Here is an 18163-nt window from a genome sequence, read left to right as displayed (position 1 = left end):
CAAAATTTTAAAACTTTTTCCGACGTTTTTCTTGCTTTTTTCAACGCTTTGTTTCATTAATAGCCAATAAACCTAACTTAAATTACATTATACCTAATTTTTGAGTTAAAAAAAGCAGAAATTATGAATTATTTTGACTATTAGTTAAGATGAGAGAGTGTTGAGTGGATCACAGACTGGTTCATGTAAAAGTTTAGTCAGGACACTGTTTTAAAACCATTTTTCTTTTTCAAATGCTATAAAATTGAATAAAAAAACCCAAATTCAATGGAAGTAATGATTCATTTTACCTATGGAGAATGTTGTCTGGGTTCCATACAACGTTCATGCATGAATGCAGGTTATTTTGGGGCAATTTGGTTGAACGAAACCCATATTTGTGATATGAAAAAGCTTTTAAAACGAGTCAAATTTGACCCGAGGAAAACACAAGGGTTAAAAAAAAAATAAACTTTTTTTGACAGATTTCTCTTACACGTAGTGGTGTGTTCTTTATACTACGACAGGATTTTATATCTCCTTGCTTACAGTTTTGTAATACATGATAATATATTAAACAGTAACATCAGTATCATGGCCTATACTGTGGCTATACACAGCCCTAATGCCGTGGTGGTTTAAAATCGGGTACCATATGCCCCTTTTTAACTTTGAGCCCCTGCCCCTTCACAGGTCTCGGCACGGCTCTGTTGTTTCTCTAATACCTGGAACAATCATTCCCATCCCATGAGCTGCTTTTTGCAATGCAAATGTTGTTCACTGCTCCAGTAAATAGGACGGACCTTAGATACGACCAGGCAATGGGGAGAGGGAGCGAGTGAACGATAGTCACTTCAGAGGGGAATATCACCCATAATGCTTTGCAGTTCCGCCCTTGTGGCTTTTGTCAATGTATGCTGTTACGTAATATTGAGAGCCGGGGGGGGGGAAGAGGAACTACTAATGAAACAGTTACAGTGTAAGAATTATTGACTCAGTGCACAGAGGAAATGTTGGCTGTAAAAAGCAACAAGTGATAGAAAACTCTGCTCATTTCTCTGTGACGGAGCAGTTTTAGTGAGGAAAGTTGAAAGGACAGAGACTGACTGACTCTAAACATGAACACTGTACTTTGTGGTGTTTCAGGAGGAAAGGTGCCTCAGTTATACTCTCATATCAGTTTCACATTTTCTCCGTCAGCTTTGTATGAAACCCTGGAATGAAGACAGGAAGAAAAGACTTTGTTCATGTTAGTTTATTCATCATGTAAAGCTTCAGTTTGTTCACACATCCCATCAGTAAAGTCTGTTCAAAGACTCTTGTTCAATGATTTCATCAACACATTCACTTCATCCACACAATCACTTTGTTTGAACCAGAATCTCAGCTATGTAAAAGAGAAGAATGAGTTATTGATTATGATTATGATAACAACATTTGGTCCGCCCAAGAAATAAATGTAAATCTAGATTTCTTTACAAATGTACACAAAGAGAACAAAGTGCGTGTGGATAAAGGAGGTCTGGTGCTTTCTCTCTTCAGAGCCATGCAGTTACTTCTAAAACATCAATACAAGCAAAACAAACCTCAAACTAATTTACAAAAACGTTCAGAAAAGCAAATAAATGTTGAAGAAAGCTTCTGGGGCTTCCAGAATAATTTTTTTCCACAGTCTGATCTGCTGCCGTTGGGGTTAAGGGCCTTGCTCAAGGGCACCTCAGTGGTGGTAATGAGGGAGGGACAAGTGCTGTTCTTTCACTTTCCCCACCCAGATTTTATCCTGTCGGTCTGGGGATTGAACCGGACCCATGCTCACTTCCTTAACCCACCACTGCCCCTTAATGTGTGTGTAACTGAGAATTTTTTTCTTATTTTTTAGAAAAGCAAATACATGTCAACTAAAAATGTTGATAAAAGCAAAAATAATAAAATAAAGCTACAAAAATGTGTAAACACATAAAAAAACGTCTAAAAAATAGAATGTCACAAGAATCAGCTCTCAGCAACAAACATGGAGACTAAATAGGTCAAAGAGTTAAAACACAGAATTTAACCCTTAAATGACTTCTGTCTATTTCAGTTTAGACACAACTCAGCAGAGACTCCAGAAGAAGAGTTTTCACAATAACAAACCTTTAGTCCAGCATAGAGCGGCCGAGTGAATGTGGTCTGGATTTTGAGGAGGAGAGTCATGGTTTCAGAGACGCTGTAGAAGGACAGAATACCTGCACTGTGATCCAGGTACACTCCTACTCTGGAGGACACAGGATCTGAGATGGGAGCATGGACTCTGTTGGACAAAAATACAGAACTACTGTTGATACAATCTAACGCCCAAGATTTGTCATTGAATCCAAATGCACATTCATCCAAGTCATCCCACCATCGCACCCTTGCTCTTCTCATAGTCTTGTATGCAACTGCTATATAAACTCTTCCTCTCCCTCTCCTTTTCACCTCCCAGTAACAACGTCCAGTCAGACTCTCTCTACTCAGGACCTGAGCCGTGATAGTGAATCTGTCTGGGTGACTGGAATAAGACTGTTGTTGTCCTATGTATGTTGCTTTCCTTTTCCCTTTAGACAATAACACATTTTTGTTTGCTGTGTTTGGATCCAGTGTGATTTCACGTGAATATTTTAAGAATTCAGCTCTGGTCTTGGGCTCTGGTTGTGTGTTTGTCCTCTTCTCTTCTGATTGGCTGAGTGGTGACAGTGAGGGGTAGTTGTGTAGAAACTGTGTATGATCCTCTGTGTGTGAGAGCTTCTTCAGCTCAGCGTCTTTCCTCTTCAGCTCAGTGATCTCCTGCTCCAGCTTCTCCTGAAGCTCTTTGACTCGACTCACTTCACTTTTCTGCTGGGATCTGACCTGCTGCTCCACATCAGAGCTTCCTTGCTCCGTGATACGGATCATCTCAGTGAAGATCTTCTCGCTGTACTCTGCATCCTGTTGAAGCACTTTCACTTCTTCCTCTCTGTCCTGGATGCTCTGCTGGATGTTTTGTCGACTCCCCTCGAGCTCTCTCAGCTCTCTCTGCTGCAGCTGAGACTGTGTCGTGGCCTTTATGTTCCTCCACAGAGCAGAGATAACAGATAAGCTGCTGATCAGCACGGCAGAACATCTTTATCACCTCATCATGACGAGAGCAGACGTTCTCCTGGAGCTTCTTGGACGGCTCCACCAGCTTGTGTCTCTTAAACTGAGCTACATCATAATGGGGCTGAATGTGTTTCTCACAGTAAGAGACCAGACAGATCAGACAGGACTTGTGTGCTTTGAGTTTTCTCTCAGTGCAGACATCACAGGCCACATCTTCAGCTCCAGCATAGCAGTGATCAGCAGGAGCAGCTTGGAGTCCAGTCTTCTTCAGCTCCTCCACTAAATCTGCTAACATGGTGTTTTTCAGCAGGACAGGCCTCTGTGTGAACGTCTTCCTGCACTGAGGGCAGCTGTAGCTGTACTTACAATCCTCTTCATCCCAGTGGCTTTTAATACAGTTCATGCAGTAGCTGTGTCCACAGGGAGTAGTCACCGGATCCTTCAGTAGATCCAGACAGATGGTACAAGAGAAAGTTTCCAGGTCCAGCTGAACTCCTTCCTGCTCCATTTCACCTCTCGCTCAGTGACGACTGTCTGTCTCTGTGTGTCATAAAAACAGGGTTTTACAGTCATTACCACTTCAGGGAAAGAGTCGTACATTTACAGACATAATTAAAGAAAAATATATACTTTATATCCATGATTTATCAGTATTTATCCTCCACCCTGACGACACCTTTAAGCATGTTTACACTGGACCGCAGCCTGTTTTTAGTCAAACAAAGGCCTTCTTTTACTGATAAATTACTGATCCTCTGCACTTTTTACACTAGCCTTCGAGTAAACTAGGGGTGGGAGAAAAATCGCTACAGCATACTATTGCAATATTTTCAGTGGCAATACTGTATCGATACACAGACGCCAAGTATTGATCTTTTATTATATATGTGTTGGTCAGTTTGCCTGCGTGACAATCCCATTTTGCAGCAATAACATTGAAGTGAGATGAACAAACAGAGAAATGTATATTTTTAGATGAAACAGATGTCGACAAAGTTTCCTTTTGAGGACATCATTTAAAATTGGGAAACATTTGAAGTTGGAAAAAGGGTCATAAATTGCAATATAATGCAGAATATTGCAATATCTTTAAAATCGCAATAACATCATATCGTGAGGCCTCTGGTGATTCCCACCCCTAGTGTAAACTAGAGCTGTCAGTCTTCCTCTATAATAACATTCAAATTCAATTGTTATTTTTTTTATATAGATTTGTTATATATATTTTTTATATTTGAATATTAAATGCTAAAATGCAGCATGTTATATGTACTACACTAGTCACGTTGTAGGGTCTTTATGAGGATTCAGTGGTCCTATAAGAGGTCTCTCTGGAGGGGACAGGTGTTGTGTCTCTGTCTCTTCTTTTTTTATGTTTATTGGTTTTCATTTTTATAATAAGTACAAAATGGATCCATGAAATATAGCACGCAACTGTAACAGATGTGGACAGGGTATGGAAACAACTTCAGCTGACTGTTTTCTAAAATGTATTTGCTCTGCAGAAGACTATATCACATTAACTGGCTTCTGGTCTACTGTTTCCAACTATCTCACCTCTGCTCCTCAGCAATACAAGACGGTATTGTCTAAGGGTGATCTCATTTTCTACCATACATACATAACAATGACATTACAGAATAGTATCTAGGGCTGTGCTCGATTGAAGAAATTCTTAGTCGACTAACACTCATTCAATTGTATCGACTAATCGATTAGTTGATTTAATCGACAAATCTGTAAATCTGAGTTTCTCCGCAAAGAGTCATGCAGAAGCACAACTTTAATTCTTGTGTTTACCAGAGATGTGCTCGTATGTTTCTTGGAAATAAGTCATTCAGCATGAAAAAAGCATCAAACATGACTAATCGACTAAAGAAATCTAAGTTGACTAAGACCAAAACGACCGATTAGTCAACTAATTGAATAAGAAGGAGCAGCCCTAATAGTATCTCAATCAACTCTTAATGTGCACATTGTTAGCCAACAGCAGCAATTAGAATAGACTGGGGAAACCTTACTTGAATTATAACAATATATGTGAAAAACTATGTTTTATACTTTCTAACAGTTTCAGTGGGCAAAGTTAAACAGCCCGTGGGTTCGGGTGACTGCACAGATAACAACAAGAATATAACGTCTAACAAAGAGCTCCACATACCTGCAGAAGACAATATCACATGAATGGCTTCTGGTCTACTGTCTCCTACTGTCCGCTCCTCTGCTCCTAAACATGAAATAACAGACTTTACACTCTCAACATGGACTGGAGAGCCATTGAAGGGTCACAACACAACTTTCAAAGAAAACAATAAAATAGGGCAGCAGCATTTTACACGCGACCTACCTCAGCATCACAAGACGGTGTTGTGAGGACACCGAAGCTACGGCAACTCACGAGGGACAATAGAGGCGGAGTGCAGCAACATCGCCACAGGGAACGTCACCGTTACGTCATCCACACGCGACTGCAGTTTACTGTCTATGGGCACGGAGGGCGGCAGCTGCCTTCAGTTTCCGAGACAACAGTCGGCTCTATAGCCTAGCTAGTTTCTTAAAGTATGGAAACTGTTATAGTAATATAGTGTTTTAAATGACCAGAGATACCTTATTACGTGTGGTTAGTGAGTATAAAGTAAAGGAATAAAGAAATATTGAGCTTTAAAAGCGGCTGGAGCTACACGTGGTAACGTTCATGTTTGGTCTGTTAGGATTTAAATAGTTAGATTAAAGACAGAAGAAGACTTTGAACATGTCCCGGTACAACAAGAAAAACGGCATCCCCGACAGGTAAGCATCGCTTTTAACGTTGTGTGTTCACAACATGTCCCTAATGTTTGTTTTTGTCTGTTGTAATAACGTTAAATATATGTTTTTGTTCTCCGTCTGTGTGAGCTAGCTAACGTTACATGTTAACAATACACCCGCGTGTTATGCTGAGTCATGTACTGTCATATAGTTTGTAGTTTTGTGTCTGTCTGTCTGTCTGTCTGTCTGTCTGTCTGTGTGTGTTACTGTGCTAATGATACGTAATGTAGGGTATACGTGCAGTTCAGTGTCCCAAATTCTCCATACAGTGTCCTTAATTAATTATGAACCTGCTAAACCACCTGTGCTACCCTAACCTTAACCATAACCTGTCTCAAATAAGACCCTCATCATTTGGGACACTCCGTTTTTGGAAAATAATTTGGGACACTAAACTGCACGTAAGCCGTAATGTAGTGTCATGCAGAAGACTAGGTCTCACCTACTGGGATCATTCTAAAAAAAACTAATACACTATTCAGTATCAGACACACAGGTCCATACCAGTATAAAATATATCAGACACACAGGTCCATACCGGTATAAAATATATCAGACACACAGGTCCATACCGGTATAAAATATATCAGACACACAGGTCCATACCGGTATAAAATATATCAGACACACAGGTCCATACCGGTATAAAATATATCAGACACACAGGTCCATACCAGTATAAAATATATCAGACACACAGGTCCATACCAGTATAAAATATATCAGACACACAGGTCCATACCGGTATAAAATATATCAGACACACAGGTCCATACCGGTATAAAATATATCAGACACACAGGTCCATACCGGTATAAAATATATCAGACACACAGGTCCATACCGGTATAAAATATATCAGACACACAACACAAATGGTACAAAAAATGTCTATACATTGAAGTTCATAAGTGATTAAAACACACAAACTTAGTATACAGTTATGAAGTGTGTGTGTTTGTTACTGTGTGTGTGTGATACTGTTTGTGTTTGTTACTGTGTGTGTGTGTCTGTGTGTGTGTGTGTGTGTGATACTGTTTGTGTGTGTGATACTGTGTGTGTGTGTTACTGTGTGTGTGTGTGTGTGTGTGTGTGTGTCCAGGAAACCTTCCCCAGTGAAAGTCCTGGTCAGTGCCAGCCTGTGTTTGTCTGAGTAACCCTGATGTGTGTTCCTGTCAACAGATGGCTGGATTACAGAGCTGTTGGGAAGAGGCTCCCCGGGACGCGGTTCATCGCCTTCAAAGTGCCTCTGAAACAGGTCAGGAGTTACAGATGGACACCGCAGCTTCTGTTTAACCCTCGTGTTGTCTTCCTGTCCACCATCTACTTGTTGTCCTTCTGGGTCCAAAACGGTTTTGTTGCTTTTTTTCCTATGATTTTCACGCTTTAAAAGAAGTCGTCGTCACTTCTTTTAACCCTTTCTTTATTCATAGTCAGTAAACCTAATTTAAACGACATTATACCTATTTTTTTTTGTTTAAAAAATAGAAGAAGCTGAAATTATGATTATATTTGACTGCACGGTACACAGAAGTCCCGGTTCGGTTCATATTTCGGTTCAGAAGGCAATTTTTTTTTATTGTGCATGTCTCAGGCTGTACCACCTAGTGTCATCCAGTCTCTCCCCCGAGCTAGCTGCAACAGCCTGAAGTGTGTAGAGTAAGATGTAAACAATAAGTAGTACCCCACATCATCTCCAGACTCCATCTGGAACTTGTAAACAAAATAAGACCATCAGCTATAAAACTAAACTAAAATGCAGCATCTCTCAGTCCCTCCAGGATTTCACGATTTCGAGATCGTGCCAAATTTGGTGCGACTCGCAATTTTGACCTTTCACTGCAACTTTTCTGCAAATTTGACCAATAACCTGAAGTTTCCCGCGACTTCAACCAATCCCAGCAGTCCCACGTGCCCTCTGAGAGCCACTGACCAAGTAGGAGTGAGAACGGGTTGATCATTTCCTTGCTTCTGATGTGAAGACGAGACGTGAGCGACGCGAACATCTCACACTTACCGACGAAACGTACAGCGAAAGACGCCGCGATACATTTCGGACCGTCCTGCCAACCTGTATACATTTCAACATCAGCGTACGCTGTAACGATTTTTCACTCTGAAAGTCGCTGAAGCTGCTGCAGCTTCAATCCTGTCGGCTCTCTGCAGCGGGCGGGGCCGCCCGCGACTGACACGCATGCTCACACACACAACACACACACACACACACACACACACACACACACACACACACACACACACACACACACGGTGGATGCAGGAAATACCGGAGATGAGACGATACGACACAATATTGAGGACAGCTGCGCTCGTTATTGTAAGTGCAATGATAAGTTAAAGTCCAATAAGTACTTTATCAAACCGTATGAATGTGTGTCCCAGGCCAGGATAGGAAATGAACTAACAATGTAAAGATCAACAAGCCACTGACAGTGACAGATATGGTCAAATTGGATTCATCAATCAATTATTATTAGTTTGATTTAAAAAAAAAAACACAAATGCTTGATCAAGGGCCCGGCCCGATCATAGCGGCGTCAAAACTGAGGCTCAGGCAGAGAATCTAAACTCTTAACGTCTGTGTGTTTCTCTTTCAGTCGTTGAACCGGAAGCTTCCGTGTTCGGACGCGTTCGGTCCGTGGGAGCTGCTGGACGCTCTGAGCAGAGACGAGCAGCGGCTGGGTCTGATCATTGACCTGACGTTCACCACGCGCTACTACACACTACAGGTACCGTGCTCAGTTTGGAACGGATGATGGAATACCAAACCAGATTTTCTTTTTTTTTTTTGAAGAGAAGCGGACTGAAAGCTGCCGTTGTTTTGTGCGTGCAGGACATCCCAGACTCGCTGCTGTTTGTGAAGATCTTCACAGCCGGACACGAGGTTCCCAGCGACGAGACCATCCTGAGCTTCAAACGCGCCGTACGCAGGTTTCTACGGGAGAACGCCGACAACGGTGAGAGATACGCCGGGGCTGTGCAAGTCATCGCAATCACTCGACCCGGGTTCGAATCGGACCTGTGGCCATTTGCTGCGTGTCATCCCCCATCTCTCTCTCCCACCTTTCCCATCTATCCACTGTCACTCTAAAATAAATGGAAAAAAGCCCCAAAAAATAATCTTTAAAAAAAGAAGTTATTATTACGTTATAAATAAACCGCAATCTAAAACCTTTCTGCATAGAAAAAAACATTAGTAAAATAATAACGTTGCTTCTTCACCGCGAGGAGAAAAGAAAGAAAGACCTTTCCCGTCACAGCTGTAGACATTTGTTCACAATGGCTACGTTCAGACCGCAGGCCTTAATGCTCAATTCCGATTTTCTTTCAGATCCGATTTTTTTTGACTGTCTGTTAACATTATTTTTTTTTAAATGAGGCCCGCATCAGACTCAAGTACTGGTCACGGCTTGAAAGTGACCCGCATGCACAAACGAGTAAAGCTGCAGACAACACCGACCAGACGGCAGAATGGGAACAGGACGTTAAAAACCTTACATCCACGTTCCAGGCTTGTCTTTCGCCATGTAAAGTCTGTGGGAGAAATTCCACCGTCGGCCGCTATGGCCATGTTTGCATCAAAGCCTGGCACTGTTCCTGGGGACTTGCTGCTCTTGGCGCACAATTGTGACGATGGTCGCTCTAGAGTGACGTCAAAGTCACATGAATTCCGATCTGACTGTCCAGACTCAGGTCGCATTTTTTGAAATATCCTACCTGTAATGGATTTGGACCACATATGAAAGTGGCCCAGATCGGAAGTGGAAAAGATCAGATGCCATTTGACTTGGGCTGTTCACGCTGTCATGTTATGATATACTGTGTGTGTGTATATATATATATATATATATATTCTTTGCAAATTCTGCACTCAACCCATTCAGCCTCTTTTTTTTTCTTATACAACAGTTATTTTGTATGTACAGTACAGGCCAAAAGTTTGGACACACCTTCTCATTCAATGTGTTTCTTTATTTTCATGACTATTTACATTGTAGATTCTCACTGAAGGCATCAAAACTATGCATGAACACACCTGTGGAATTATGAAATGTACTGTAAGAAAAGTGTGAAATAACTGAAAACATGTCTTATATTTTAGATTCTTCAAAGTAGCCACCCTTTGCTTTTTTGATAACTCTGCAAACCCTTGGTGTTCTCTCAATGAGCTTCATGAGGTAGTCACCTGAAATGGTTTTTACCTTCACAGGTGTGCTTTGTCAGGGTTAATTAGTGGAATTATTTCCTTATTAATAAAAAGCAAAGGGTGGCTACTGGAAAAATACTTACTACTTTAATACTTCATTACTAATACATATAATTCTGGCAAAAAAAGATGCCAAAAAATCCGCAGCAATCTCTATCTGCTGCTGCGCTGGTTGCACGCATCTGTTCACCACGCTGCCTGTCAGAACATTCTGCTTAACGTGAAAAAGCTTAACGTGGTTTAATGTACCTCAACAACGATCAATGATCACCAAATTTATCATGGCCATATCTTGTAATTAACACTTAAGCCTGTCAAAAGAACTAAACCGAAATCCAACGATTATAAGTTATCTCACATTAACATTTTCTTCTTCATTGGCGCCTATGATGAGGAAAAAGCTTGAGCTTGTGTGGTAATCATTCATCACTGATCAATGATTACCACACAAGCTCACAAGCATTCTCATATTGCTCCTCATAACCACTGAAAACTGTCAAAAAATCAAACCAGAAATGTGGTGATGATTGATCGTTGTTTAGGTACATTAAACCACGTTAAGCTTTTTCACGTTAGGACTTATAAAGCCCATGAGAACCGTTGGGAGTCAACCCACAGCCGCTCCGCTGCCCTGCTGAAAATGTGAAGCAGAAACGAGTCAGATAACGTCCATAATAATAGGACTTTGGGTTTGATTTTTTGACAGTTTTCAGTGGTTATGAGAGAGAAATTTGGTAATCATTGATCATTGTTTACGTACATTAAACCACGTTTTTATTCATTAGTAAGCTACAGGACAGCGTCTTTCAAACGTGACCTGCGCGAAAAAAAAGAAAAGAAAAGTATGCGTCATTGTACCCAGCACTTCTGGAAATGTACTTCCAAATGCGTCTCTGTCCCCAGCACATTTCAAACCAAACTGACGCCCATGGATTTACCCTTGAATCAATCTGGAAAATAATTTGATTTCGTATTTTTGACCCTCTGAATTTACCGTTGGATAAGCCTAGGCATGATACGGGACAGCTTAGGACGCTCCAGGCTGCAGCCATACCCGCCTCCACTAGGTGTGTGTGTGTGTGTGTGTGTGTGTGTGTGTGTGTGTGTGTGTGTGTGTGTGTGTGTGTGTGTGTGTGTGTGTGTGTGTGTGTGTGTGTGTGTGTGTGTGTGTGTGTGTGTGTGTGTGTGTGTGTGTGTGTGTGTGTGTGTGTGTGTGTGTGTGTGTGTGTGTGTGTGTGTGTGTGTGTGTGTGTGTGATTATAAATGCAGCGCGTGTGAGAGCAAACCATCCTTATAGCTGTGTTTTGCCGCTTATTAGACCGATCACCCCTGAAATTGTGCAATGCAAAACAGGCTCATTGCAGCCACTAATGCAGGGAGAATAGACCTTTCTTGCCAAATGGATTTCTCTTCTTTTCTTTTTTTTCACAGATTGCAAAGTGGCACTTTTATTTATTTTCTATTTTTGAACTTGATCCAAATTTTGACACAGCTGCACTTTTATTTTCTTTATTTTTTAACTTGCTGTTATTTGATGTAGATAGCTGTTACTTCAATAAATTAGAACATTTTAAGCTTGTTGCGTATTTCATTAGCATTGTGTTGGGGCGATGGGGGCAGGTGGGGCTTGAAAATTCCCCCTTGTCCAAAGTGGGGAATGACCGAAAAAGTTTGAGAACCACTGCTTTAGTCAGACCCATTTCTCTGTTTCCAGTCTTTGTGCTAAGCTAAGCTAACCAGTAAACTAGGAACGGTTTCCTTATTATTTTGTTGTTGCTGTAAACAGACAGATGTATCATCAGTTTATCATTTTCTCTCAGGAGGAGGGCTGAGAAACTGAACCTCAGTCTGAACCTTGTCTGTGTTTTCCGTTCCAGACGAGCTGATCGGAGTCCACTGCACCCACGGGCTGAACCGTACCGGCTACCTGATCTGCAGGTGTGTACAGTGTGAAGCATCCACACGCTCCCAGTGTTTAACTGTGTTTTAAAGCGCCGGGTATACTCAAGCGTGACGTAAATTTATGGACCGTAAACCAGGCTTGACCGTGTTTAACCGCCGTGTCTGTGTCTGACCTGCAGGTACCTGATCGACGTGGACGGGATGGATCCTAAAGAGGCAGTCGAGTGTGAGTGCTGATGTTCTAGTTTCTTCTTGTGTTTGGCTCCTTTCAGAACCAAAGTAAAAGCATCTCAAATCTGGTTTTGTTCTCAGTGTTCAACTCGTCGCGGGGCCACGCCGTGGAGAGACAGAACTATCTGGACGATCTACAACGGGGGCCGAAGAGGAGGTGATTATACCTCAATCACTTCCAGAGTGCTGTCTTTTGTTTACGGTTATGTATGGTTTGCACTTTGCACAACATGTCCTATTCATAGGGTCACTTCTCTATTTTTCAACCTGGACCCTGTTTTCCCGTGTTTCTGTGTCTACGTAACTGATGAAAACAACAAGCTTTTGAAATTGGGCAGGTATTAAGCAAAAAGAACACTAAAAGTTCTGTTTTTGCTGCTGACAGACTCGGATTATTATTCTAAGTGTCTGACAACATTATGAAAGGATCCCTACAGAGATGGACCTTTTTAGTTAGTAAGATCCCTTTAGTTTAACATGAAACAACCCCGAAATCCCCATCACCAAACTCCACCAGACTCCATGTAAATAATCAGGACTTTTAGCGTGTATAGAGCCAGCATATCTCCACCAGACTCCATGTAAATAATCAGGACTTTTAGCGTGTATAGAGCCAGCATATCTCCACCAGACTCCATGTAAATAATCAGAACTTTTAGCGTGTATAGAGCCAGCATATCTCCACCAGACTCCATGTAAATAATCAGGACTTTTACGCGGTATAGAGCCAGCATATCTCCACTAGACTCCATGTAAATAATCAGGACTTTTAGCGTGTATAGAGCCAGCATATCTCCACCAGACTCCATGTAAATAATCAGGACTTTTAGCGTGTATAGAGCCAGCATATCTCCACCAGACTCCATGTAAATAATCAGGACTTTTAGCGTGTATAGAGCCAGCATATCTCCACATGTAAATGGGTGAATTAAGGGTTTATTTCAACCAAACCAGAGTTGTGATTGTTGGAACAGTGGAAAGATGAACCAAGGCGGCTTTTGGTAGTTTTATTTAGTTTCTGTCCACTTTGAATGAAGTGTGTTTTACGATGATAAAAGTCCTGATTATTTACATGGAGTCTGGTGGAGTTTGGTGATGGTGATTTCGGGGCTGTTTCATGTTAAACTAAAAGGATCTTACTCTTTAACTAAAAGGTCTATCTCTGTAGGGATCCTTTCCATAATGTTATCAGACACTTCGAATAATAATCATTTGGGCTCATTTGAATACAATGTGACAAAATGTACAATGTGACACACACACCCCTACAGTGTGCTGTAGTTTGATTGTCCGGTACATTTATTGATCCGTCCCTTTGTGATCTGATTTCAACAGTAACGTGGGGATGGAGGAGTCTGAGCAGGAGCCAATGAGAGGCCTCGCCGCCCATCGGCCGAGTTACGCCGCGTCAGACTCTGACAGCCGAGACGAGAGGCAGCCGCGCTTTAATGACTCCCGGCACCAAAGGTAAGGAGGAGAAACGCCACCTCAGAAGAGCGGCAAAACAAAAACGCTCCACCAGCGCCTACAGTACGTCGGTATTTCTGCTTATTGTGATGTAATTTCCTTAGAGTATCTTCAAACGCTTCATATCCATAAAATCAGTACAACCTGAGCTAAAAGGTTACATGAGTCAATACGCCAGAATAGTTCATAAGCAATAAGTATTGAAATTGGGTCATAAATAAAAAATAAATGCAAAATTGGACATGTTCAATCTAATTTTACTAAATAATTACACAAAACATATTTATCAAAAAGATTTATAATTGTAAAAACAGAGACAACATATTTCTCAACCCTCCAGAAGTTATTTGAACTCTGAACAAGTTTTGTTTTTTGAAATATGCTCATCAAGCACGTTAACTCCTCCTTTCAATGGCATTCTTTAATTGAACAACCCTGTCGGCTTCATTCTCCGCAATAAGTGTAGCACAGCCCTTGCACAACTAACATATTGCCCAACCCAAATAGCAAATGTATTGCACAACCTTGTTTGTGTTAATGCAAATAAATCTACAAAACACAGTTGGATCCGTGATCATTATCAGCAAGCGCATCTGGCAAGTTAGTTATTCTCCTACTCAGCCTCATGGCGGCTAAAAGTTGAGTTTAAGATTGTCGCCTACACTTATCTTCATTTTAGTTTTCGTTTACTATAATAACCCCGGTTCTAACGTTGTCTGTCTTTCTCTCTGTCAGCAGATCTTTCTCTCCAAGGGAAACAAACCAGCGCTCACACCACAACCGCCATCCACCCGGCGGCCGCGGCCTTCTTCCCAGTCCGTCTTTACTGCCTCCATGGGCGGAGCCTCCACGCGCGGCGCCTCTCAACCCTTACCGGTGGACGGCCCCTCACGTTGACGGCTCGTGGAGGAGACCGCCTCGCTCAGACGAGTCCAGAAATCTTCCACCGGAGGAGACGAGGTCCAGATATGGTCCATCAGAAGAGAGCCGGTCCAGATATCTTCCACCGACCGAGGCAAGATCTAGATATCCCGTACCGAAAGAGACCGGATCCAGGTATCTCCCCCCGACCCAGACAGGATCCGCATATCCGCCACGGACCGAGAGCCGGTCCAGACATCCCCCACCGGAGCGGGGGAGGAGGCCGCCGTCCCGCCTGCCGGAGGACAGACGGAGAGATCCCGCGCCTCCTCCGTCCCTCCCTCGTTACTCCGCACGCTGGGCCAACGAGTCCAACGGCCACGACAGGCGAGAGGAGGAGTGGGCCGCTCCCAGAATGAGACACCCCTCCTCCACGCAAACACACAGACACAGAGTCAACACGTTCGACGACTACTAGAGTATCGCCGGACGCTGAGATCCGCTGCGTTATTAACGCTGTGGTGTTTGGTTTACAGCTTCATCAGACTTCTCTATGGGTACATGAATGGGAAATTCTGAATTCAATTCTCCTGCTGTGATTATTCTACATGCTCCGAGAGAGGCAAAGGGTTTCCAAATCCAAGCTTAGGTTCTAGGGGTGTCACGATTTAGATTTTAAACCGAAAAACTAAAATTAGCTGTCCATTTCGAAATCAAAAGCAGGATCGGCGATTCCCCCGGTATATTTTTCTCTCTCTATTTTCGCCTACTTCGCATAACAAACTCTGTTTTTTTCTTTTCGTAGTTTACCGGCTGGTAGCATATGGCTTAAGACAGGGTAGCTAACGTTAGCTTATGGGTAGAGATAAGGAGCGACAACGGTAGTGAGTAGTATTACAGACAGATGTCTTAAATGCTGGGATGGGAGTTTCACCGGAGGCTGAGATCTGTTACCAACAGTGTGATGTTAGGATTACAGCTTCGTCAGACAGCTGAGAGCGCCACTGCACGGACTTCTTTCATCTATGGGACGATCTGAATGAAATTCTCCTGCTGGGATTAGTCTGCCTGTTTGAAGAAGCAAACATTTTTTTATTCAGTTAAGGCTCAGGTTCTAAGGGTGTCCCGATATGGATTCACATCGCAAATCGATTGAAATGAGCTTTCCATTTCGTCTATTGAAATCAGACGCAGGATTGGCGACTACCCTAATATATTTTTCCCTCTCCACCCCCAACTACTTGAGCACGTTTGAAGAAAAAAAAACAGACACGGCGGTATTTAGCTGCTGGTAGCATGCAGCTAAAGACACATGGTAACGTTAGCTTGGCGGTAGCCTTCAGATGCTCTGTTCCAGACACCGCGGCGACTGGCGGCGTCGGAGATGACTGAGAAAACACTTCGGGGAACACTACTTCCCCCGAAGTCACCCTGTGGCAACATTTAGCCTTCCCCCGTGAGTGAGCGAAGGAAACAAACAACAAAGGTCAAGCCGGTGTGCTCTGACGGGACTCCATAGTGCATTCACGTGCACCTTGTTAAACTAATGGTGCAATCAATCGCAACTTGTAAACGCTGAGAACCCCAAACTGCTGTAACATACCCTTCTGGTGTTTTTCTTGTGGCATTGCCCTCACTTTAGCCAAAAGATTTTTTTTAAATTGAATGGAATCGTGACACCCCTAATAGGTTTACATGTTTTTAAAATGTATTGAAAAAGATTTTGGTTGTTGGCTTATATTAATGGATCGGTTTCAGCTCAAATGATCCTTTCTTTACTGTTTATTTCTCCGCAGCGTGCGGGTGTTGCAGTTGTTTCGACAGCCGGCTCTACGGCGCAGCATCTCACTGCATATGAGAGTGAAAATTAGAGTGTGAGAAAATGAATTGACTGAGACGCGAGCCGGCAAAGATCAAAAGCTCCAATGGAAACGAATCTGTGGAGAATCCAGTGTGCATCTCCTAAAGTTCCCGCCTTTGAATTCCCTCTCTGTGTTTCCTGGCCGAGCTGCAGCGGATAGATGGAAACAAAAAGAGGGCATTTGTTAAAAAAAAAAAAAAAAATGACCCAAAGCTACAAGTTTGGTCCCGTCATTCGGTTGCGATCTCTACGTGCCTTGTTGTGTGATGAATGCCGATTCCACTCTGCAGAGAGAAGAACTGTTGACATGTTCATGTCACGTTTTATTTTGTTTTTATTGGCCATATATTTTATGTATTTTATTTCCCCCACTAAAGCGACTTTTTCTCTTCTTACTCTTCTTGTCTGATTTGATTCTCCTCCGTGCAAACAGAGCTTCAACAAATGATTGTTTTTATTATTGATTCATCTGTTGATTACTTTCTCAATTAATGGATTAGTTGCTCTTACTATAAAATGGCAGAAAATGTCAAAAACATCAGTTTTTAAATGTCCTATGAATCAACAATATTTACCCTCATGAAGACTCAAATATTAAGCAGATGTTTGCATCTGGGACCAGAGTTTAAAAATTTACTTTTCAATTAACAGTTTGTGACAATTATTGACTATTAATTCATTTTCTCCCACTGGACTAAAGGGCGGATCGGGCCGCATTTTTCTGTCCGAGCCTGGCCCGTGCCCGACAGGCATTAAGATATTTATGTCCGAGCCCGTTTGTGTGGAAAGCTTTTTTTAAGCAGCTGTAGGAAGGCATTCAGAAATGTCAACAGAAAAGCGCATCAGTACACACGGGGCAACAAGCGCACATCATGTAGCCTAATATGCACGTGTTTCGTTGTCACAGCTACATAAACAAATTTCCGCACACAGGAAGACGGGTGTTAGGGTAATATTTAAAATTTATTTTAATCACAAAAACGAATCTTTGCATCAAGTGAAACAGACCCATTGGCTACCTACATAATAAGCTGTTTTAAATTAAAAATGTTCAATGCCTTTATCGCTAGCCTGACGAGCCAGCCCTACATCCAGATGTTGGGTGTGGGAACTCCCCATTGGTCAGGGCTCAATCCGAGGGGCGGGATAAACTGTTGTCTTTCAAATTCACTCTGCACGTAATAGGATAGCGCTACAACCAGGCAGAGAAACGCTAGTTGATAGATTAAACTTTAAACTCCCAACACATCTTCCTTTTTTAAGAATGACTTCAGTGCCGTTCTTTGTTCTTTTCTCAAAGAAAAGCTGAACTTCAAGTCTTCCAGAGTCGCGGCCAAAGCCGATTCCAAAGACCGCTGTTCTCCAGCAGCAGCAGCAGCCATCGTCTTTGTTTTCAAGTAGCGGGGAATTCACGTGAAACTGTCGCAACTCTGCCGTCATTATATTAAGCCCCGCCCACCGACTCTATACACGATGTGATTGGTCCGATCTGAATTTTTTTCCAGCTCGCAAGCCAACGGAGAGTTGCTAGACGACCCTGGCTGCAAATTACATTTGCTGTCACTAGGGGGCGTCTAGATTTCTAGGCTACCTTATCGCGCTGATGTGACCTAGCCCGAACATCATGTCTAAATATCTGTCCGAACCCGGCTCGGGTCGGGTCTCCATCCTCTAGCGAGGTAGCAGAACCCGATTTGTTTAGGTCCAATCGGCTATCATAACCTTAGTCT

At 42.4% G+C, this 18163-nt stretch overlaps 1 protein-coding gene and 1 pseudogene across 3 annotated transcripts; one reads left to right on the top strand and one right to left on the bottom strand.

Moving 5' to 3' along the window:
- Positions 1 to 1218: 1218 nt before the first annotated feature.
- Positions 1219 to 5527, bottom strand: LOC120545710 (annotated as a pseudogene).
- A 44-nt stretch (positions 5528 to 5571) lies between these two features.
- On the top strand, positions 5572 to 16828 carry dusp11 (dual specificity phosphatase 11 (RNA/RNP complex 1-interacting)). Of its 3 annotated transcripts, XR_005636727.1 has the most exons (10): positions 5573 to 5868; positions 7069 to 7144; positions 8502 to 8633; positions 8738 to 8861; positions 11989 to 12049; positions 12193 to 12239; positions 12326 to 12401; positions 13580 to 13711; positions 14447 to 15129; positions 16369 to 16828. XR_005636727.1 is itself a non-coding variant. In XM_039780267.1 (9 exons), exons 1-9 carry the CDS (start codon positions 5831 to 5833, stop codon positions 15048 to 15050), a joined length of 1287 nt encoding a protein of 428 aa, XP_039636201.1. In that variant the 5' UTR covers positions 5572 to 5830; the 3' UTR covers positions 15051 to 16828. The 3 variants fall into 3 exon arrangements, 2 of the variants coding, with proteins under 2 accessions (XP_039636201.1, XP_039636200.1); XM_039780267.1 differs by having other exon boundaries at positions 5572 to 5868; positions 14450 to 16828; XM_039780266.1 differs by having other exon boundaries at positions 14447 to 16828.
- The last annotated feature ends 1335 nt before the right edge of the window (positions 16829 to 18163 follow it).

Source organism: Perca fluviatilis, chromosome 17 (assembly GCF_010015445.1).
Source record: "Perca fluviatilis chromosome 17, GENO_Pfluv_1.0, whole genome shotgun sequence".
Classification (NCBI taxonomy): Eukaryota; Metazoa; Chordata; class Actinopteri; order Perciformes; family Percidae; genus Perca; species Perca fluviatilis.
Note: the sequence above shows the minus strand (reverse complement) of the source record. Positions and strands in the feature narration are given on the sequence as shown.